The sequence below is a fragment of the Microtus pennsylvanicus genome, chromosome 1 (assembly GCF_037038515.1).
Source record: "Microtus pennsylvanicus isolate mMicPen1 chromosome 1, mMicPen1.hap1, whole genome shotgun sequence".
In the NCBI taxonomy this organism is placed as follows: domain Eukaryota; kingdom Metazoa; phylum Chordata; class Mammalia; order Rodentia; family Cricetidae; genus Microtus; species Microtus pennsylvanicus.
In genome coordinates this window covers 133227538-133251081 of record NC_134579.1, presented here as the reverse complement: position 1 = coordinate 133251081, position 23544 = coordinate 133227538, and the positions used below count along the sequence as shown (strand labels likewise).

At 47.8% G+C, this 23544-nt stretch overlaps 3 protein-coding genes across 5 annotated transcripts; 2 read left to right on the top strand and 1 right to left on the bottom strand.

The window, feature by feature from the left end:
* Positions 1-4054: 4054 nt before the first annotated feature.
* Positions 4055-5998, bottom strand: LOC142841200 (androgen-binding protein homolog). Its single transcript, XM_075958006.1, has 3 exons — positions 5929-5998; positions 5290-5471; positions 4055-4276 (listed from the first exon to the last, which is right to left on the bottom strand). The coding sequence occupies exons 1-3, from the start codon at positions 5987-5989 to the stop codon at positions 4175-4177; spliced, it is 345 nt and encodes a 114-aa protein (XP_075814121.1). The 5' UTR covers positions 5990-5998; the 3' UTR covers positions 4055-4174.
* Positions 5999-13363: 7365 nt separating this feature from the next.
* On the top strand, positions 13364-14707 carry LOC142841194 (major allergen I polypeptide chain 1-like). Its single transcript, XM_075957993.1, has 3 exons — positions 13364-13446; positions 13613-13800; positions 14551-14707. The coding sequence occupies exons 1-3, from the start codon at positions 13386-13388 to the stop codon at positions 14578-14580; spliced, it is 279 nt and encodes a 92-aa protein (XP_075814108.1). The 5' UTR covers positions 13364-13385; the 3' UTR covers positions 14581-14707.
* A 1051-nt stretch (positions 14708-15758) lies between these two features.
* On the top strand, positions 15759-19744 carry Elk1 (ETS transcription factor ELK1). Of its 3 annotated transcripts, XM_075984716.1 has the most exons (3): positions 15759-16015; positions 16141-16225; positions 16772-19744. In XM_075984716.1, the coding sequence occupies exon 3, from the start codon at positions 17076-17078 to the stop codon at positions 18363-18365; it is 1290 nt and encodes a 429-aa protein (XP_075840831.1). In that variant the 5' UTR covers positions 15759-16015; positions 16141-16225; positions 16772-17075; the 3' UTR covers positions 18366-19744. The 3 variants fall into 3 exon arrangements, with proteins under 3 accessions (XP_075840831.1, XP_075840811.1, XP_075840820.1); XM_075984696.1 differs by having other exon boundaries at positions 15759-16225; XM_075984705.1 differs by having other exon boundaries at positions 15759-16225; positions 16766-19744.
* Positions 19745-23544: the final 3800 nt, after the last annotated feature.

Genomic DNA, 23544 nt, shown 5'->3' with positions numbered 1-23544 from the left:
TCAGTAGAGATGAAATCCTTATTTTTGTGCTTTTAACCATTCCATTTGTACTGAACCAGTTCTTTTATTAAAGTTCTGTTGAGCTTGAATAGATGTGCCCCATGCTGTGTGTAATTAAAGTGTAATTTAATGTACAAACCCCTGAACTCATCACTGCAGTCATGATGATGAGCATCTTCATTGCTCCTAATGTTCTTTCCTTTCCCCTTATACTCTTTCCTCTCCCAACTGCCCATCCCAGTGTTCACTGATTGAATTTTACTATACATTTGTTTTCCTCTTTCAGAAGTTCATGGAAATAAAATTACTGTGGTGCAGGTATTATACAGTGAGAGAGAGTACAGCTGACAGTCTCTAGGCTAACACTCAACTTGCAAAGCTTTGGTGACCTGCCTTTGAATGGTCACTGTCATTTCTGAAAAAAAAAAAACCTTGTCAACCCATAGTACTCACTTCTCCAAGGTGGAATTCCTCAACAGAAAACCTCAGTAGTGTAATTAATCAAAACTTGGGCATAACTCTGCCATGTATGGTTATACTGGATGACCTTTCGTTAGCCATATGATCTTGATATACTGGATATATACGGAGTGACTTGAATTCTAGAAAAGGCCACAGAGAAAGGAAATTCCTATCACTCATGCAAAAATGGGCAAAAATTCCAACACAGATCCAGTGCGATACTTCTCCTCCCACAGCTTACGCTGGGATCCACAGATGCTGGCTTCCCAGCCACCACTGGAACGAAAGAGCTCAGAGACTGCACAGCACTGCCATGTTTTTTTTTCTATCCTCTTTTTCTATATTTACTAATTACAAACCTCAATCTTACATAAGCACACAAATGTATTTAACACACAAAGCCCCTTCTTCTCTCCCCTCCTAAAAAACATAGGCCCTTTCCTCCACTTATCAGTTTCAGATGTGTCCAGGCATTGACAACCACGCTCCCTCTGAGACATATGCAAGGTAACAGCACCTGCTTTGTCAGGCTCATCTGATTTCTTTCTTTCTTTTTATTTATTTATTTATTTACTTATTTATTTATTTAGCTTTACGAGATAGGGTTTCTCTGTATAGCTTTACAGTCTGTCCTGAAACTCACTCTTTAGACCAGACTGGCCTCAAACTCACGGGGATCCACCTGCCTCTTCCTCCTGAGTGCTGGGATTAAAGGCATGTGCCACCACCACCTGGCAGACTTCTCTGTTTTTGTTGCCCTGGGAAATGCATGCCTGGTATCCTTGCTATGGCCACAGAATTGTTAATTGTGTCTGTGCAGGTATATAACTGCAAACCTTAGAAACCTTGTGGGATTGAAGACCATACAGAGAACATCGAGACCATAGGGGAGAACACTGGAAGAATAAATGGGCCCTGATGAGAAGACGAGTATAAGCTGATTGTTTGCCCTCAGAACCCATTTTAGTCAGTTTTCTCACGATGTACTGTTCCTTCTGATTCTGAGAGGTTTAAGGGGATGGCACCGCAATAAACTTTTGTTTATGCATGATCCTAAAGATTTCTCCATTAGAATATAAGTGCTTGATTGTTGTGTTGTGAGGCACTTTTCTCTGGCATCATTAGTCCATCTGTAAAGGGACAATTAGATCCCTCGAGTTTGAACTGTTCCAAATGAAGCTGCTATGAGCATTTACCTCTTAGTGTCTCTGGTGGGTTAACATCCAGGCATCAAAGGCCTGGGTGTCTCATTTTACCCATGAGGCTTTGCCTTAGAGACATGACTGATAGCACAGGAAGGTCGGCAGTGAGAGAACACAGTACTTACATGTTCCCATAGCAGGGCCTACGCCATGCCACACGGCCTCATGAGATGCAGGTGTTGATGAGGAGCCTTCATCCTTTGATTGGGATTCCACAGAAGAGTAAACAGTTCTAGGATTTCCTGAAACCCAAGAGGTTTCAGATTATAGCCATGCCTAGTCCTGAGGTGTTGGTTTGGAAAAACACTAGGTGAAAGAATAAGCCAGTCTGTGCACGCAGGAGTCGCTGGTTTCCACATGAGAGCTGTGTTCCTGGAGAGGCCCTGTGGTCTTCTAAGACAGACCAGCCTTCCTTAGGAAGCATTCAAGCTGTCACATAGGGAAACCGATGCACATGGCTCTCTGGTCAAAGGCTACGTGCATGTTTATCTTACACACTGACAATCTGTGTCCTGTCCATTATGACTCAGTCCCTCACATGCTCACCAACATTGCTCTGGTCAATTGCTCTTCTCAATATCTGCACTCTCATTAGCTGTGCTATTATTTTGTATCTCCCTAATCACTAGTGTTGTTCATGATGCATGGTTTTACCTCTTGCCATTCCTCTCCTTCTTGGTTGTCTGGATGTTTTGTGTGAGTGTATGAGAGAGAGCATACATGCACATGCCACAGTGTGCATATGGGGGTCAAAGGGCAATCTTTTTTTATATAGTTATATATTTTTTTATTGAGAAAAGGAAAATAAAACAAGTTTCTGCCTCCTCCCATCCTCCCATTTCCCTCCCCCTCCTCCAACCCTTTTCTCCCTCCTCCCACCCTTCTCCCCCTCCCCCCACTCCTCTCCCCCTCCCTCTCCAGTCCAAAGAGCAGTCAGGGGTTCCCTACCCTGTGGTAAGTCCTAGGTCCTCCCCCCTCCGTCCATATCTAGGAAGGTGAACATCCAAACTGGCTAGGCTCCCACAAAGCCAGCACATTAAGTAGGATCAAAACCCCGTGCCATTGTCCTTGGCTTCTCATCAGCCCTCATTGTTTGCCATATTCAGAGAGTCCGGTTTTATCCCATGCTTTTTCAGTCACAGTCCAGCTGGCCTTGGTGAGCTCCCAATAGATCAGCTCCACTGTCTCAGTGGGTGGGTGCACCCCTCACGGTCCTGACTTACTTGCTCATGTTCTCCTTCCTTCTGCTCCTCATTGGGACCTTGGGAGCTCAGTCCAGTGCTCCAGTGTGGGTCTCTGTCTCTATCTCCATCCATCACCAGATGAAGGTTCTATGGTGATATGCAAGATATTCGTCAGTATTGCTATAGGATAGGGTCATTTCAGGTTCCCTATCCTCAGCTGCCCAAGGAACTAACTGGGGACATCGCCTTGGGCTCCTGGGAGCCACTCTAGGTTCAAGTCTCTTGCCAACCCTAAGGTGGCTCCCTTAACTAAGAATTGTGCTTCCGTGCTCCTCTATTCAACCTTCCTTTATCCCAATCATTCAAAGGACAATCTTGGGTGTCACTCCTCACCTACCTTATCTAAGACAGGTCTTTGTGGTTGTCTGGACTTCAGAATTCTGGGCATTCTCCTGTCTCCTCTCATCGTCTGACAAGACAACTGGAATTACGGACGTATGTTTTCAAGTCTGACTTTAGATGGATTCTGGGATTTGAACTCATGTCGCCAGAGATGCACGGAAGCACTCTACCTATTGAACTTTCTTCCCAGCCTTCTCTCTGCTCTTTAGTTGCGCATCTATTCAACTCTCCTCATTCGAGTTTTTGGCTTATTATTAATTTTTGTTTTTGTTATTGAGGCAGGGTCTCTCTTTGTATCCCTGGCTGTCCTGGAACTTACTATATTTACCAAGATAGACAAATGATGACCTTTCTTGCAGTCCAAGAGAATCTGATAAGCACACCCAAGTCATCTCCTGAGTCACAGCACTGTTATGGTCTGACCAATAAGGAGTGAGTTGACATGTGATAAACACAGAGGCATCTCGTTCATATCCTGGCAGCGTGAGATGAAACCTGTGGCTGATTTCATGCCCTAGAGTCTCAGACAGCTCCTGTCTTACAGACTCACGAAGCTGTGCTGAGCCTTGGTGGTGGGGGCCAATGCTTTTAATCACAGCATTTGGGAGGCAGAGATGGGTGGATCTCTGTGAGCTTGAGGCCAGCCTGGTTTACAGAGCAAAAAGACTGCAAGGTCTTCCGATGATACCTAGTTAGTCAGGGGCAGTCGCCCTGCTTTGAGTGTCTACCCAACTCCTTTTTCTGTCTCTTAGAACTGAACACATCACATTGCGCCTGTACAACACAGAGACATGGGACCCAGAGCAGAGCTGCAGGTGTTTATTGAACCAGCTTAACAGACTGAGCAAGGAGGGGACAGGTGTCTGGATTCCAACTTCAGGATAAAAAGTGGACAGGGCAGCAAGGTGCCTCTCAGATCAGTCATCATTTTTCAAGTAAGTTAAATTTGGAAAGGATCGCCTTAAATTTGTCTTTGGTGTCTTGGGTATAGTATTCTCTACATTCTGGGCTGAAGACAAGGGCTACCTGGAAAAGCAAACGACAGAAAGAGGCAAAGGTGGTTACAATCAAGGAGCAAAACCCCAGCAGGGCTCCCCAGTCATCCATGATGAGGATGCTCCTTCTGCACAGGGAAGAAAATTCCCTGCAGTGATTCAGGGCTCCAGCAACAGCCTCTGCCCCGGGGAGCTGCAGTTCCTCCACAGCTGTCAGGATGACTCTGAAAAGCCACCCTAGCCAGGCAGGGATAAAGGGAGAAGGTCCCTAAGGCATGATGGGGGCTAGGTTGGAAAAAGGTCAAGATGGCTGAGTTCTAGCTTTGATAATATCTTATACCTGAGGACATCCATCAGCAAATTGGCTGTATGGTGGGGTTAGAAATACGTCCCTACGTGGATGTGCTGGAAGAAATTCCTTCTTGGAGAGTGCTGTGGTTTTGCAGGACCTGACACCCAAACTAAAAGTACTTTGGGAAACAGAGAGTGAGGGATGCAATATCCTAAACATGCATCTCTGTAATCCAGTTGTGCTTAAATAAGACACTAAGAGAGACCAGGAGTGGCTGGGGTGAGTAGCCACAAGAACTCTCTGGTGGGAATGGTGGTGGCTTCTAAGCCATGGAGGGAGGTTCTGGCTGTGGCTCTGAGGAAGCCAGTGGAAGGAGGGCTCCATCTGAGATAGGAGAGAAGAGTTAAGGGAGGCTCCAGGGAAGGTGAGCCTGGCCAGGAGACAGGAGTCAGGCACCTTAGAGTAGAGCTGAGGGTGTCCTCCCTGTGCAGATCCACACCAAGGACTCTCCTGTGTCCCTGCCTGTCCTGCTGTGGTGAGAACCCAGTGGTCACCCATCGTTGGGGAGCGTTCTGCAGGAACTTGCATAGACAGACTGGATGCCACCAGTATCTGCATGGACACGTGCTAGGGTGGGCAAGGGTTGGGTGCTCTGGTGTCAATTTCCTGGCACACATGACTATTGCCTGCATCATTTCTACACAGCATTCTACCATATGGTGCAGGAAGAATCAGGGTGGGGAGGACGTTACCAAAACTTTGGTTTTCAGGATTTTGCCTTCCACTCCTGCATCATTGAAGCAATCCATGATTTTTTCAAAAGCCTTCCTTTCCCCGTCAGTAGGGTCAAACTTGTTAAGGACGGCATTCAATAGTCTCGTGCTACCAATGGAGACTGCAGCATAGACATCAAAGAAAGGAATGCATGCGTCCGCTGCAAACACAGACCGAAGAACATCATTAAGGAGCCCCAGGCTGGCAGAAATGGAGGCTCAGGGTTTCTCGACACTTCTACATAAATCTTAACTGACCTTCCACACAGTCCAGCCCTCCCAAAGGTTGCTGCCTCCTAGATACAGCACACAGTTTCCATAGACACACACACACAGCAGAAGAGGCATGTATGAGTGTACCTGCCTGCACATCTGACCTTCACATAAATCCCACACATGACCCAACTTTAGCTGTACATGCAGCTAAGGGCCGATCATCACCTCAGTCTCCCCATTTCACCCATCCCAACTGTCACAATCCTGAACAGAGAGCATCAAGGGTCTTCTGCAGGACTCCTGGCTAGTGACCTCCTAGGGTCCCCTAGATCACCAAACAAACTCATAAGGAAGGAGATGGAGTGAGCAAGGGTCAGAAAGGCCATCTGTTCCCGTTCTCACTTGTCTGGAAGCCCAGCTCCCCGGTCATCAGCAAGGCCAGCAGAAGCAGCGTCCCCTTCATGGTGTAGGATGCTAAATGCTCTTCTCACAGCAGATCCTGCTACCTTATAAACTGTTGTCTCCCTGAGCCCAGTCCCGCCCATCCCACCCCTATACCTGCCTCCCAGGAATTACTAATGCCTTTGGGCAAGAACCTGGCACCTATGGATCCCCTTCCCACTTGCATGGGTGAGAGAGCTTAGGAGCCCCTCCCACTCTGAAAAACAAGTGATTGGAGACATCCTGTGTGCTCACTTTCTGGACAGAAGTGGCTGTACCTTTGGCAGAAGATGGTTAGAGCTGACCTTTGTAAGCAGCCACATGCTGAGACAAATGCTCTGTTGTCCTGGCTCAGCTGTCACCTGGGCTTCCTCTCCTGGCTCCAAGCATGTCCTGCTCAAGCTTGGAGGTGGAAACCACAGGGGTCAAGGATGATTTCTGTCCCTGTAGGCAGCCAACTGCCCAGAACACTGCATCTGCCTGAGTTCAAGATCAGAGCAGAAGTGTGTGTATCTGAGGGGCCTGGGGACACTTGCCACCTTAGCTGCCGCAACCTTTGGTCTAGACCTCTGAGGGCATGAGGGAACCATCTGCGGCTTTAGTGACTGCCAGCCAGGATAGTCCCAGTGTGTTTGGTCATGTTGGATCCTCAGGACCGGTGGGGGTTTTGTTCTGCAAATTCCCCTCCCTGCCACGGGCGCTCATTCCTGTCTCCCTGCTCTTGTCTGTCTCACGCCCACCAGTAAGCAGGCCTCAAAGAGGTCTGAACAGTAGAGTCAATGCGGTTACAGCAGATAGTAGTAGAGGGAGGGATTCCTCTCTGTGCCATGAACTCTTCATTGTCCACAGCCCCACAAGCCCCTTGGGACTGGCCATGTATAAACTAGAGCACTCCACTGTCCCCAGGCAGTGCTGTGTGTGTGTACTCTCTCAAGTTCAATTCAACCTACTACCCTCAGAAAGAGGTTTGCGGCTCAAATGACATTGTTCGCTGGGAATAGAGTTAATCATTCCTAGAGACAGGAGGTTTACTGTATGTGATTGCTAATCTTGATGGTCACCCTGACTGGGTTTACAATCACTATGGAATCAAAGCTATCAATGAGGAGTGTAGAAACTAGGTTAAGTGATGTCTGACTTTATGTGTCCAGCGTGGACTAGGATAATGGACAAAGTGGAAAGGAGAAAGCAAGCTGGGTATTCATATCTCTCTACTTCCTGACTGTAGATGTGATCAGCCATGTGGAGTTCCTGCACCATGCCTGCCCTGCTGTCATAACCTGTTTCCCTGCAAACTGTAAGCAGAAAGCTGCTTCTTATCTGGGTTTTCTCACAAATTCACTAACACAGTAGTAGAGTGTTTCTTAGCATGTGCAAAGCCCTGAAGTTAATCCACTGCTCCACACACACAAATGGAGTGGCTAAGGAGATGGCTCAGTGGACAAGTGCTCATTATGCAAGCCTAAGGATGTGAGTTCAGATCCCCAGGACGCTGTAAAGAGCTGAGTGTGGTAGCTCCACCAATGCCATGGGAGCTCCAGGTTCAATAACAGACCTTGTCTCAAACAGTAGGGTGGGAGGCAGTTGAGATAGCTCAGGATTAAAGGTGTATGCCGCTAAGCATGCTGACCTGGGTTCAAATCCCAGAACCCACATGGTTGGAGAAGAGAAATAACTCCTGCAATTGTCCTCTCTCTCTCTCCCTCTCTCTCACACACACACACACACACACACACACACACACACACACCTTTGTACATACACACACACAGAAGCACACAAACACACAGAAGTGCATGAATGCACACATGTGAATACTCTCTTTGAGAACTGGCACAAGGGAGTCTAAACGAGCTCCTAATGGTCAATATCCAACTATTTGAACCACAAACTAAGTAACACCCTACTGGATTATACTAGAATTGTGAAATAACATGAGTCCATGCTGGCATGCATGGTTGGATGAGCAGATAAATAGAATGAAAGACAGTGTTCTTCCAGAAGAAATCATGACTATTTCTAGATGTTCCTGTCCTCTGGGCAGGGGAATTACTTCCTTCAGTCCTTCAGGGTGAGCACATTTCCAAAGACAGAAGCAAGATGGCCAGGGGCATGGATCTGTCAGGGAAGTGCTTGCTGTGAAAGCATGAATACTTGAATTTCAATCCCCAGAACCCAATAGGAAAGCCAGGCACAATAGCACACCTTGTGTCCCAGCCTAAGGGAGTCCACCCCTGGAGGACAATGGCCAGGCAATCTTTTCAAATTAGCAAACTCCAAGTTCAGTAAGAGACCCTGTCTCAAAAACTATAAGGTTAAGCTGTTAAGAGGACCAAGTACCCACATGACAGCTCCCAACAATCTGTCACTCCAGTCCAGAGGATCCAACACCCTCCTCCGACCTCAACAGGCACTGGACACAGATCATATGATATTCATGCAGAAAAAAATCTCCAGGCACATAATCAAAACTTAAAACACACACACACATACACACACATAGACATTGATAAGTTGGAGAGCTACTGAAGGCACCTGACTGTCTATCTCTGACTGCCATTTGCATACACATATGTATGCCACGTACTTTAGATTAGATGGCTTTTTCTCAGCTGGTCCTGGTGGTGTATGCCTTTGATCCAGCACTCAGGATGCAGAGGCAGGTGGTTCTCTGTGAGTTCAAGGACATCATGATCTACAAAGAGAGTTCCATGATAGAAGTTACTACATAAAGAAACCCTATCAGAAATAATAAATAAATAAATAAATAAGTAGATTGCTATTGCTGTGATTAAACACCATAACCAAAAGCTAATTGTGGGGGATAGGGTTTATTTGACTTATCCTTGCAGAACCATTCAACCTCGAAGTCAGGACACTCAAGCAGGGCAGGAGCCTGGAGGCAGGAGCTGATGCAGAGGCCCAGGATGGGTGCTGCTTACTGGTTTGTTTCCCATGGCTTGCTCAGCCTGCTTTCTTATAGAACCCAGGGCCACCTGCTCAGTGATGGCCCCATTAACAATGGCCTGTCCATCCTCCATTAATCAGTAATCAAGAAAATGCCTGGCCAGGTGTTGGTGGTGCATGCCTTTAACCCCAGCCCTAGGGAGGCACAGGCAGGCAAATCTCTGAGTTTGAGGATAGCCTGGTCTACAGAGTGATTTCCAAGACAGCCTGGGCTACACAGAGAAAATCTGTCTGAGGTGTGGGGGAGAGAAAATGCCTCACAGGCATCCCTACAGTCAAAACTTATGGAGGCATTTTTCTTTTTATTTTATTTTCTTTTTTTCTTTTTTCTTTTCTTTTTTGGTGTTTCAAAACAGGGTATCTGTGCAGCCCTGACCATCATGGAACTCTCTGTCGACCAGGATGGCCTCAAAATCAAAGAAATCCTTGTCTCTGGTTCCCAAATACTGGGACTAAAGGCGTGTGCCAGCACTACAATGGGGAGGCAAGTTCTTAATTGAGGGTCTTTCCACCCCAATGACTTTAACTTTCGTCAAGGTGACTTAAAAATAGCCTGCATACCATGTATCCACACACACAAATGAAGATTTCTGTGAGTTCACACACACACACACATGCACACAAATAGGAAACTGTGAGGAGCTGGGAAAACAGTAGAGACATCTTGTCAGAGAATACTAATGGTTGTAGTTGAACAGTTCCAATCACTGGGGAAATGTGTACATGTCTTGTGTCCTCTGACATGTGGGGTCAAGGGTCTTAACATCTGTGACATCTACAAAAAGCCTGATGCCAGCTCTGACAGGTAGCAGGGGGCTACAGGTGTCAGCCAGCAACAGACACATCTTAGCCACAGTCTGCCCTCGTCTCCATTCCTAATACTTCCAAGAGAGAGAGGCCTCAGCTGGGCAGGGATATTGTGCAGGCCTCAGCAGCCCTCGGAACTGCAAGGTCATATGCACAAGGAAGACAGGACAGAGTAAACAGCTCATAAGTGGAACTTGGCGCTTGGCACCACTTTTCCAAAACAGTTACTGGATGCAAATCCTGTTTGGCTTGGCTAACCAGTAAGTCAGAAGGTTTTTGCTTCTCTGAGTCTTTGGAAAACTTCATCTGTCATCACTGATGGAGAAAAAGTGACAGCCATGAGCCTTTGACAACAAACTACTTAGTTCTGACTTAAGAGACACTTAGACTCTTTACTTTCCAAAATTAATACCAGACAAATTCTATAAGCACTTGTAAATTTTAAACAGGGAAGTGGAGCCAGAAGGCTGAGAGTCTGAAGCCAGCCTAGGCTCTGTGGGAAGATACTGTTTGTGTCATGGCTTTTTGGTTTTGGTTTGGTTTGGTTTTTCAAGACAAGGTTTCTCAGTGAAACAGTCTTCTCTGTCCTGGAACTCATTCTGTAGAACATGCTAGCTTTGAACTCAACAGTCTCCCTCCCAAGTGCTAGGATTGAAGGTTTGTGTCACCACTGCCTGGCTGTTGGTTTCATGTCTTAAGAAAGGTCTTGTTTATGGACTTGAGAGAAGTGAACTAGACCTTCAACCCATATACCCAGCATCTGTGGAGACCTCCTATGTGCTGTCCCTGGGAAAGAGTGGCACATGCCTTGTTCTCTTGTGATGTTAGTCACCTAAGGGACACCAAAATCAGACAATGCAAGGGGACTTAGGGAAAAGACAATAGGTTTTAGAGCCCAGTGCTCTGGTGGGAGCTTGGTGTGTTCTAAGATAAGAGGGGTCCAGGTGCACTGAGGTGTATAATCCATGTTTCATTGCTATGACAAAAAACCCAGGAAAGATACACAGGAAAGAAGTTAACTTGGTTCATGGTCTGGAGTCTTGAAAGTCCAAGACAGAGCAGCCACATCCACCCAGTGCCTTGCCCTGTCTGAGCTCCTGGTGCAGAGCAGAAGGGCAGCAAGGGGTGGGGGAGGTGGGGCTGGCGGAAGACAGCAGGAGAGCTGAGGCTGCACAGGCTTTACAGCCACACACCATGCACTGCCTCTCACCTGCCACACTGCGACCAGGGCGCAAGGTGGGGTTTGGTGCGGCCTAGCCATGTGGACGCCATAGCAGGCTGTCCTCTGATTTGGATGCAGTGTGGGGAATGAAGCATCGAATCTCCCAGGTGAAGGGCAAGCACATCAGACAGGAGGGCTGAGCATATGAAAGCCCGGGTTCTCCCTGGGGTCATGCTTATGGGGACATGGTGCCGTACCTGGTACAGAGATGTTCCGGATGACAAACAGGCCAGGGTAATGGAGTTCTGGTTTCCAGGCACAGAGTGGTCAGGGGACTGGCAGAGTCCAGAGACATGAGGGGAAAACTGGTGCTTCCCACAGGGAATCCCCGTTTGCTTGTGGGAGGCTGAGGCAGGTGTGTCCCGAGTTAACTGTCCGGGATCCCTCTGCTCACAAAGGTAGAAATGGGTGCAGGAAGGGGCACTCTCCAGGTTCTGGACTGTGCAGCTTTCATTGCCCTCCATGTGTCCCAGCAGGAGCAGAAGCAGCTGGCAGGTGGGAGCAGCAGCAGGAGGAACCCTCTAGTGAACAGGCCTCACATCAGCATTTGACCAAAAGCCTCATGGGTAGGAAGTGAGACCTCCTTGGCACTCAGCAGTGCTGTAGCTCTTGGCCCTGGTGAGGCTGTTGTGCTTAAAGAGGCCACAGCTCCCTGAACCTCTTTGTCAAACAGGTCCTGAAGTTTCTGTCCTGTGGATCTGTCCCCTTTGATCCTTCCTCAGACTCTGCTCCCTGCACTCTTGCTGTGACCTTTCCTTTTCCTGCCCTGTCCCTGTCCAATGCTTCAGCCTGCACACATCAAGCTGCTTGCCGGCTGACCACTTAATGTCATTCCCCTGCCTCAGCCTTTGCTCCACTGCCTCCTTCTCCATCATTGTCACTTTCCATTCAGCCCACACTCCTGAAAGTAGTGCAGGAAAAAGACAGAAGCGTTTCATGAGGCCTACAATGTCAGCCCAGGGGAGAGAATCATGCATGTCTCCCAGCCCAGTCAATGTGTCTGGGCTGTCCCGCTCCATAGGCCAGAGGGGCACTGGAGCCTACCACAGCCTGCCTCTTAGCTGCCCCTTCTACTGGGCCATTGAGAGACAGGGCGTTTCCTGTATGACCCAGGTAGAAGTGGTTGATGGGTCATCTAGAATTCTGTGATAGTGAAAATCTGCTAGACCCTCTGAACCATCCAGATTGAAGCTGTGTCTTCAGAATCTGGGGTAACCGGCTGAGGTTGCCCCTAGTTTTCTCAAGGAATCTATGGAGTATTCAAAGTCGCTGGTGCTGCCATCAAGGTCGTCATGCTGGGTTCTTGGTGGAAAGTCAAAGCAACCTGAGCAGGAAGACAGTCAGGCTGTGACAAATTAGGGGGTCAGATTGCTCCAAATGAGGCATCTTTGCTTAGTTATGAGAAAATGAACATGAGCCATTTGCAGTATGAACTTCAAGTGTATTTCCGGCTGGCCTGGAACTCCCTGTGGAACTCAGACTGTTCCACCTGCCTCTGGCTCCTTAGTGTTAGCATTGAAAGTATTGGACTCCACACCAGGTAGTTGTTATTAAATATTAACAATGTTTCCGACCAGGCCCAGGGAAAGCAGAATTCGCCTTACATAGACATACCACACACACAGAGAGAGACACACACCCTCCATTCTCAGGGTTATGAACTCAAGACTAACCTGGACAAGAATCTGTCTCCAAAAAAAACCAGAAACATTAGCAAAGTGTATAATAGGTCAAGTTTAGCTGGATACTGCATACTTTTGATACCAGTACTCAGGAGGCAGAAGCAGGTGAATCTCTGTGAGTTTAAGACCAGCCTGGTCAACAGAGTGAGTTCCAGGACAGCCAGAGCTATGTAGAGACCTAACATAAAACAAAACAAACAGAATAACAACAACAGAAAAGATGGAGTTGAAGGACGACTCCGACAGCAGGAGGACTTCAGGGTTAGAGTCAGCTTCAGTGGAGCCGTGAAGCAAGTGAAAGATGGGGGCAGGGGCAGAAACAGTCAGAGCAGGGTCCCCAAGTGCTCAGTGGTCTGGTCTACCCCAGATATTGACTACTAGGGAGGCTTTCAAATAACCTTTGTGTTCCCTGGACTGATGGAGTGACAGAGACCTCACGCTGGAGGCCTGATGGAGCGACCTTGTCTTCTCCCTGCTCATCACTTCCTGGGTCTTCACATGACATGTGACCTTAAGCAGAACACTAAGGAGGGGATCAGGCTGAACCTGGGCCCTTTGTTGACCAGGATCTTACTCTCTTGCCAAAACACACATCTCCCCCTGACAGCCCCAGGGAGGTTCAAGCAGGATTCTGGGAGGAGCCTGGAGAGCTCAGACCCAGCCCCTCCCAACTCCCTGAGCAGCCCAGGGCAGTTACAAAAGGGGCCCCAAGCTGGGTAGGAGCACCTGCTGCAGTTACCATGAAGCTCACTGGTGCTCTCGTGTTGCTTGGGGCTGCCCTGCTCCTGACCTCTGGGGGAAGTAGGTACTAGGAGGATGTGGGTGACCTCAGGGTAAAGTGGTTACTAGGCTTTGGTGTCAGGGACACAGAGTCTCCAGGGCTCTCACAGCCTCACTCCCCAGGAAGGACATCTGTGTTCTGATGCAAGGCTATCAACAGAGAATCACCTTTTTTTGTGTGTTTCAGATTGTGGCATTTGCCCAGCTTTGAAGGAGGACCTTGCTCTATTTCTTGGCCCATCTGTGCCTGACTATGTGGAATTCGTGAGCCAGTACAAAAACGAGTCTGCCGTATTGAAAAATGCTGAAAATCTGAAGATGTGTGTTAATAACAAGCTGACAGAGGAAGACAAGGAAAATGTAAAGAGTTTGACGGTGAGTTCTCTGTGTGTCTGGATCAGAGCCTGTGTGCCCACCTGCTCACCACAGCTTAGGGATGGATGTGTGTTCCTCCCCAGCACTGCAGCTCCTCTGTGAGTCAAGAAAGATGTCAGGAGGAAGGGGCAGGAAGGACACTGGCTGTTCAGCTCAGTCAAGCCAGACCAGACCCCCAGGACCCCTGCCCCCATGGTACCACCTGGCTTCTATCAGGCTTTCTGGCTCAACCTCCCAAGTCCAGCAACATCAGTGCCTGACACCCCTACTCCAGCCCAGATCTTTTATCCTTACTGTTCAAGTCTACCACACACCCCCAAACACTCATCTTTTTTCTTGTTCTCTGGATCTCCGAGGTCACTGTGGGGAATCCAGCCCTGGATGCTCAGCTGCAGAATCTTATCCCTAGAACTAGTCATTGTCACCACCCCAGCTGCATGCCTCTGAGGTCATCATGTGACAGGAATCAGTTGGAGTCCTGCCAGGCCCTCCCCAGCTGCTTCTCCATTCTGCCCCACATGTGCCCATGGTGTCCCGAGGGCAGGTGGCTCTTCCCATCAGGCTGGATTGGAGGCTGTTTACAAGGCTCGCCCTGGTGTGGTTTGCTGGAGACAGAATAGAGAGGAGACTCCCTGGGCCAAGTCAGACCCAGGAGCTGTTGCAGAGTACAGGTCCCTCCCAAGTGGTGTCCCGTGTGTGACTGCTGAGATCTCCCTCACCTCTGATGCTTTGCCGCCTTTTTCTTTACAGGCAAAAATAGAAGCTTACCCTCTCTGTTGATGATTCCATCTTTTCCAGAAAACTCAGAAAGCCACTTGTCTGCTCACCTGCATAGATGCGCCAAGCCCTACCCCTACCCTCCAGGTGTCTAAAAACAGGGTTCCAACAATAAAAACCTTGCAGTTCACAGGGGAGCCTTGACTGTTTGGATTTGGGGATGGGCATTAAGTGGGTTGGGACATGGCTGGGACTACCAGTGGGACTTTGAACTGTCACTACTGAATTGCAGCGCTGCCAAAATGCCCCTGCAGAATGCATTAGGGGACCACAGTCACTACAGCCAGAGTGTCTGTCACTTTCAGGGGCCATGTTCCATAGGGCACATACATGACATCCCCAAATGAAGTCCCCAGGAACATGGAACCGTGAAGGGTCAGAGAGGCCGAGTGTCTGCTGAGGATCACACAGGCTCCAGACAGCAAAATCTCTTCCTTCTTCCCACTGCTTGGGACAATGGCCAATTGTGTGTGTAAAGTGTTCATGAGTTAAGATGCCCCTCTAGGCCTCTGGGTCCCATCTATCAAACCCTACCACAGCTGGGATGTGGGCGCTGTCTCAGGCTTCTGGGACCATGACTTGCTTTGTTATTATATTTGTTTGGGGAAGGGGGATAAGTAATAGTGTGTGTGTGTGTGTGTGTGTGTGTGTGTGTGTGTGTGTGTGTATGTGTCCATTTGTGTGTGTATATATAGAGGTCAAATTGCTCTCCTGCCTTGCAGGTCCCAGGGCTTGAACTCCTGTTGCCAGGGTAGGGAGCAAATGCCTTTACCTGTTGAGCCATCTCCCCAGCCCCACAACTGACTTTATAAAGAGTCAGTTCACACACATCTGAATAGAAATAAGGGAATACTATTAACTCAAAGGTCATCAGGTGAACACAATTCTTGGGTCACACAAATCTGGTTGCCTGTGTAATCTGATTTTGTAGCATTGGAGAATATCTGAAATAAGGACTCTCTACGCTTCTGTGATTCGCTGCAATTCTTTTCATGGCGATCACAGAACGACGCCCCCTGTTGCAGGAGCGAGACCAGAACTTCGGGGTACTAGCGAGGCTGCTGGCCAAGTGTCTGTGCATACCCATGTTCCAACTTTAGGGTGTTCTCCCATGAAGGGTCATGGCTTGAGGATACTACATTACCCAGAAGCCTCAGCGCTTTGCGTCAAAGGAGGCACTTCCGGCTTCGCTTTATAGGCAATCTGAGAGTCTGAGTTCGTGCTACCTCCTTGGTTAAGTAACTCAGAGATTTTAGAATATGCCGCCTAGATGACGCCGGTACAGGACAGCACGGGCCAGCGGAACTTCGCTGGGTCCCAGCCCGGAGCAGCTTCGCTCAGCCCCGAGTCTGCAGGTGGCGGCCGCCCTGACTAACTCGGCCAGGGATGGTGCCGAGGCCCCGGGCGGAGCTTGCAGACTGCCCTGCGATCATCTGAGGTCAGAGGCAGCCCCTGCCCAGGTCTTTTCAGCCTCACCAGGCTGATGCGGACTGGGCAGCCTGGTTGTGGGAGGTCCCGGCCTGTCACCCAGTGCCACGGAGGCTCAAGAAGTTTTCTCTACAGCAAGACTCACATGTTGAGAGGCGTGCAGATGCGCTTCGGGAGAGATGGGAGACTGAGCGGATGAGCCCAGGGCGCCGGTGGCATGGTGAGACGAAGATACTCTTATTTGTATATATGTATGTGTGTTTTGCTCGAATGTATGTCTGTGCAAGTAACGTTCAGCTCCCAGGGAGACCGGAAAACGGCTTCAGTAGCTGGAGACTGAAGGTTTAGACCATAGAGCTGTCATGTGTGTGCTGGGAATCGAACTGGAACCCATGAAAGAGCAAACAATCTCTTAACCATCAAGCCATCTCCAGCCTTTTATACCTACAAACCAAGGAGAGTCGTGAGTCAATGGAAGGAAGGAAGTGCTGTCAGATGAAGAGGAAAGGTTGGCGGGATAATTTTTTTTTTTGAAAGAATGTTACGAAGAAGGTTTGGGCCAAGCAATGGTGGTACTGAAAGACCTGGATAAATCCAGACCCCCCCCCCCCTTGCAGGAAAAAATAGAGCCAAAAATCTAAGCAGGGAGAAAATCAGAAATCTAGGATTAGCCGGTTCAGTGACTGTGTTTTAGGAACTAGCTGAAGATAAAGTTAGATTGTAATCTTCAGAATAATCTTTTTTTTTTTTTTTTTTTGAGAAACAGGGAGTTGCCCCCTTGTGATCAACACTGGTATTTTCAGAATTTTCTGTGACACCCTCGCGGCCCCTCTCGGATTATTGGGCTGTGGTTTCTTCCTATAAAAACCCCTTATCGGGCTTCTGGGTGCTGCCGCTGCCGCCGCTGTTGCTCCCGCCGCAGCCGCCTCTGCCGCCTCCGCCGCCTTGGAACCCAGGCCTGGGGGGGCGGGGGGGCCTCGCATGGAGCCCCCGCCCCCGGGAGCTGCCGCCGCCGCCACCGCCGCGCCACACGCAGGTCCCTCTGGAATGGCGTGAGCACTTCCCTAGCGATGGACCCGTCTGTGACGCTGTGGCAGTTTCTGCTGCAGCTTCTGAGAGAACAAGGTAACGGCCACATCATCTCTTGGACCTCACGGGATGGCGGTGAATTTAAGTTGGTGGACGCAGAGGAGGTGGCCCGTCTGTGGGGGCTGCGCAAGAACAAGACCAACATGAATTACGACAAGCTCAGCCGGGCGTTGCGGTACTACTACGACAAGAATATCATCCGCAAGGTGAGCGGTCAGAAGTTTGTCTACAAGTTTGTATCCTACCCAGAGGTTGCAGGGTGCTCCACTGAAGACTGCCCACCCCAGCCTGAGGTGTCTGTAGCCTCGACTGTAGCAATGGCCCCTGCTGCTATCCATGCAGCCCCAGGGGACACTGCCAGTGGAAAGCCAGGAACACCCAAGGGTGCAGGAATGGCAGGCCAAGGTGGTTTAGCACGCAGCAGCCGAAACGAATACATGCGCTCGGGCCTCTACTCCACCTTCACAATCCAGTCCCTGCAGCCACAGCCACCACCACCTCTGCATCCTCGGCCTGCCTCAGTGCTCCCCAACACTACCCCTGCAGGAGTACCAGCACCTCCCTCGGGGAGCAGGAGCACCAGTCCAAACCCCATAGAAGCCTGTTTGGAGGCTGAAGAGGCTGGTCTGCCCCTGCAGGTTATCCTGACCCCACCCGAGGCCACAAACCAGAAATCAGAAGAGTTGAGTCTGGAGCCAGGTTTTGGCCGTCCACTGCCCCCAGAAGTGAAAGTGGAGGGACCTAGGGAAGAACTACAAGCAGTAGGGGCTGCAGGCTTTGGTTCAGAAACTGTCAAAACTGAACCAGAAGTCTCACCCTCAGAAGGCCTTCTGGCTCGGCTCCCAGCTGTCATAATGGAAAATACAGCACAGGTTTGTGGCCTCTCTGCCTCTGCCACTGAGATCACCCAACCCCAGAAGGGCCGGAAGCCCCGGGACCTGGAACTTCCACTTAGCCCAAGCCTGCTGGGTAGCCCAGGACCTGAACGGACTCCTGGATCAGGAACAGGCTCTGGTCTGCAGGCACCAGGGCCAGCACTGACACCATCCCTGCTACCCACACATACCTTGACCCCGGTGCTGCTGACACCCAGCTCACTGCCCCCCAGCATTCATTTCTGGAGCACTCTGAGTCCAATTGCACCCCGTAGTCCAGCCAAGCTCTCCTTCCAGTTTCCGTCCAGTGGCAGCGCACAGGTGCACATCCCTTCCATCAGCGTGGATGGCCTCTCGACCCCCGTGGTGCTCTCCCCAGGGCCCCAGAAGCCATGACTCCACCACCACTCCCTTCTGGGGTCCCTCCATCCGTGCTCCTCAACTCTCCAACTAGCCATCTCGAGGAGAAACAGCTCAACTGACAGACTCATGCTCTGCTCGTGGTGGGGTGGATATTCCTGGGAAAGAGAGAATCTTTCACTAACTTCCACCCAAAATAGACAGCTTCTTTCTTTTTTGCCAGCCTCCCAGTGGCCGCCTTTACACGTCTCCTACTTGAATGGTAGAGGCGGTTTATTTATTTATTTTTTGAAGGCCACTGGGAAGAATCTGGCCTAACCCTTTTAGGAGAGTGGGTAAGACATCTCCCCCATTTCTTCCCCAATTTTCTCCCTAAAACAAGACAATCAGGGTATGGCTTGAGAAGGACCTTTTTATTTATTTCTCAGCCTGCCCTTGGGGAGATGAGGGTGCCCTGTCTTTATTTTGCAATATGGGTTGAAGAGCTAGTTTGTTTTGTTTTATTATTCCTGGCCATATCTGAGTCCAGGAAGCACTTAATGGTTTGGGAGTGGTAGCCAAGGAAGAATCACACTGTTCACATAGGAATTGCTACCTCCCCAACCTTCTCAGTCAGCTTGTTCTTTCTCAAGTAAGCTTTCAGCCAGGGAGGAATACTCCTCTTGTTCTTCCCCTGAGAAGCCATTCCTTTGTCTCCAAATTCCCTGGGGGCCTGCCTATTACCTCCCAATGGAGGGTTTTTTTGGGGTGGTGGTCCCCGTCTGGGGGGCCCCTCCAGCCAGTACTCCAGGGCTCTCTGTCTCCCATCTTCTTCCATTTTGATAGTATAATCTATTTTTAAATGGGGCTTTTCAATAGGGGAGAGGGAAGCATCCCTTCCTGTATCTGATGGGTGGGTGGGTGGGAAGTAAGGGATTTGGAGGTGGTCTTCCTGCCAACCCCAAGTGTTTATTTTTGATACCAAATGTGTATTTTCAGCTCCCTCCCTCCCAGCCCCCCAATTTCCTGCGGGCAGGTGCAAAGGACCCTTTTAAGTGTCCCTGGAGTTGGGAGGGAGGAATGGGGAACATGAAGCCTGTCTTGTATCAATTCTAGGCTGGAAGGAATGGATACAAAAAACTCCCAGGCTCACCTCCTGTCAGCACTTGGCCAGACCAGGCCTGAAGACCTGGGGGCTGGTGATTTGGGGGACGGTGCTACACTCGTCTCCACTATTTGTTTTACTTCCCCAAAATGGACCTTTTTTTCTAAGAGTCCCAGAGAATGGGGAATTGTTCTGTAAATATATATTTTTAAAGGTGAAAAAAAAACCCTTCTCCCGGTCACTTGGGGTCGAACTCCTTCCCTGCATGGGTTATGAGTCTTGGCCCCAGTGCACTGGTACCTGTCAATAAACCTCGTGTGATTGCAGCAAGGACGGTCTCTCGTGAGTTACTGGGGGTTGGGGGGGGTCGTGTTATCCCGAGACTTGAGTGAGAGTCTCCACACCGGGGGTCTTTCATTATCCACCTTTTAATTCCAGCACTGAGTAGCCAAAACAGTTGGATCTCTGAGTTTGATGCCATCCTACAGAGTGAGCTGCAGAACAGCCAGGACTATGCTGAGAAACCCTGTCTTGAAAAAAAAATAAACAAACAACAAAAAAGAAGTAGGTTTAGGGCCATGCTGAATCTGAGCTTGTCTAGAGAACTCTCTGTGAAGGTATTGAGTATACGTCTGGAGTTCTGGACAGAGATTCCTATTGGAGACACCCCATTTAGGTGACCTATATGTACATAGATGTAGAAATTAGTTCTATTAAAAAAGTTCAGGGGATGGTGTGAGCATTGCTAGGAGCAAGGCAGGTGGCTAGGGATCAGCTTAGGAACACTGGACTCATCTCTCAGATTGAGATGGGATCACAAAGACAGACAAGGTTAAGTCATGTTCATGGGTTAGAACTGTTTTGCAGGGGAGTCACCTCATGTCTCTCTGGCTTTCCCTTTCTTCCCCAATCATTCTGAGCAAGTCTGGAATTTTCCTATAGCAGTCTCTACAGCAAATGTCCACAAGTCCCAAACTCCACAGGCGCTTGGCTCCAAATGCCTCTGTTTTTAGCCCCTCAGCACCAAGCAGCTCTGCCTTCAGGTAGCTCTGTGCTTTCTCTTCCTGCCACCCACATGGCTGATTTCATAGTTTCCCTTGCAGGTTGCTGGCTGCTTGACTCCTTTTCTCCCCACAAGTGTGGGCCTTCCCTGGAGCCCCTCGTCAGGCTGCGGACACAGGGTCAGGAAAGCTGTTCTCAGCCAGGATGGACACCGCCTGCTTTTCAGCTCAGACAGGCTAAGCAGAGGCAGCCGGCCCCAGACTTTACCGTTATCATCAGCAGATTTGGTAAGACAATTGGGAACTGTTAAAGGGGGGATTAGTTCAAAAAACAAAGGGAGAGTTGTTTTGTCCACATCCAAAAATGGGAAACACTGTTAGGATGGAGAGACTTAGGAGATAATTAACTTAGAAGGGATTATATAATGTCAATTATAAACATTATTGGTTTGATACATCTTGTTTGATCCCGAAACAAGTTGGTTGATATGACTACCAAGAGATAAAGGCCTTAGAAAAGGTGACCACTGACAATATACAAGCCCTACAACTAATTACTAAAGAAAATAATGGAATTTCGTCTGATAAATTATAAGACTTAAGACAATTCATTAAAACAGATAATGAAGATACTCAGATATAGAAAGAGGAATTTAAAGGAGAACCAATGACACCATTACATCATAAACTTAGAGAGGAACAGTCCAAGGCTGTCAGACAATCAGCCTTAATTTATTTAGTCACCTGGAAATAACTATCAAATGGCAGTACCCCAAGGCTGTGTCAGAGCTGGCTGGGTTCCTGTGGAAAGGTTAGATTTGAGGAGATTTAAGGAAGCTGTAGTTTCATATGGCATGCATTCACCTTTTGTTCAGTAGATGTTAAATTCATGGTCAACTGGTAATAGAATTGTCCCAAATGACTGGAAAGACTTGGTTACAATAGCATATTGGAACCTGGTCCACAGTTACAGTGGAGGACATGGTAAGAAGTTGAGGCTAGGACCACTGAACAACAAAGTGGGCTAGAAGTCTTGAAATCTCCCAAGACCAACGTCTTCAAGAGGGCAATTATGCTGATGTACAAAGTCAGTCTCTACATGAAGACTATGACCACACCCTGACTCTGTGCCATGCAGCAACTTTGAATGCTTGGGACAAAAGAAGTCAGAAAGAGGACTCAGTCATTTACTAAAGTTATACAGGACCAAAAAGAAACCTTCACTGATTTTTTTTTCCACAAAGATTGACTTCAGCTGTGAATAGAATGACACCAAATTCAGAAGCCAGAAAATAATTGAATCGTTGGCTTTTAAAAAAGTTAATTCATAAAGCAAATGATAATTAGGCCTTTAAAGGCAAGATCTGCTATAGAAGAATGCTCTTTTACACTGTAAAGATTTGTCACTGCTATTGGTTTAATTAGATGTTGATTTCCAGTAGCCAGGCAGGATGTATAGGTGGGGCAACTAGACTAAGAGAATTCTCGGAAGAGGAAAAGCAGAATCAATTGCCAGCCAGACACAGAGAAAGCAAGATGAGAATACCTCACTGGGAAAAGGTACCAAGCCACATAGACAAGAATAATGGGTTAATTTAAGTTGTATGAGCTAGTTAATATAATCCTGAATTAATTAATAGTTTATAATTAATAAACTAATTAATAGTATATGAACAGTGTATAATTAATATAAGCCTCTGGGTGTTTCTCTTTTGGACTGAACGACTGTGGGAATGAATTGGACAGAAACTTCCATTGACAAAGGTCAGCACCCATACAGGAATGGATCTGAGATACAGTCAATATTGAAATCATAACCATGAAGATACTTGCATAGGAGAGGGGATTTCCAGAGGGTTAAAGAAAAAACAAATTGTCAGATGTTTTCATTGTAGTAAACAAGGTCATCTAAAAAGGAATTTTTCTAGACTGGGCATTTTTAAAAGCAGTTTCTTCTAGGACTAATCCAAACAGAACACCCCTGCCTTCTAGAGTAGGCAGAAGATGAGGCAAAGGCCCACAAGGACCAATGTATGCAGATCAACAAAGGACAGACAGGGTAACCCTTTGCCATCAGGAAATGCCTGGGGGACCTCTCTCAGAGGTCCTTGTCAAATTTAGTTGAAGGAAACTTCATCCCAGAACAATTATAGGACCTAATGTCTTTTTTTAAAAACCATATTGGGTGCTAGAGAGATGGCTCAGTACTTAAGATTACTGAATTCTCTTTCAGAGATCCTGAAATCAATTCCCAGGTCCCACATGGTGGCTATTAAGCATCTGTAGTGGGCTCTGATGCCGTCTTCTGGTACATGCAGATAGAGTGTGCTCTATCTGCAATATATATATATATATATACATCTGTAATATATATATATATATTACATAACTTTAAAAAAAAAGAAAGAAATAGGGACCCTAAGAGAGACATAAAAGGATCTATATAGGAAAGAGAAAAAGACAAAATCCCCCAAGTAAATTGGGAGTTGGGGGGAAGTACAGGAGAGGCTAGAAAGGGAGGGGAGCAGAGAAAGATGTATCACCCAATTAAAAAAAGAAATAGATACTGAAAACCATACTGCTCTAGATGATACATCAATTTTAGAAAACAAAAATTTCAAGAGAAACCATCAAATAAATATTTTGGCAGACTTTTGTGAATGATCAGAGACCAAAACTAAAAAGAAAAACAAATGACATTGTAATTGAGGGTCGTATAGACACAAGGGAGGACGTAACAATAGTTGTACCAGAATCTTGACATCCAAATTGGCCTCTTCAGGAAGTAAATGTTCAACTTTTAGGGATTAGAACTTTTTCTCTGGTGAAGGGAGAGCATAAGATGGGTTGAATGTGTAGGGCCAGAAAAACAGAGAGAAAATTAAAGCCATATGTGGCTAACATAGCAATGAATTTGTGGATACGTGAATGGCTACAACAGAGGAAAACCTCCAATCTCAGAAAGAAACCATAAACTAGCATATGTTTCTGAGAAAAATATTAAGAGGTATAGAAAGATCAAATTGAAGTCTAAAAAATATGCTACATAAATAGAAAGGGATGATAAAGACCCCAAGAGATAGATTTCATAATGCTTTATTAGTTTTAAATTTTCTAAATGCTAATGAGG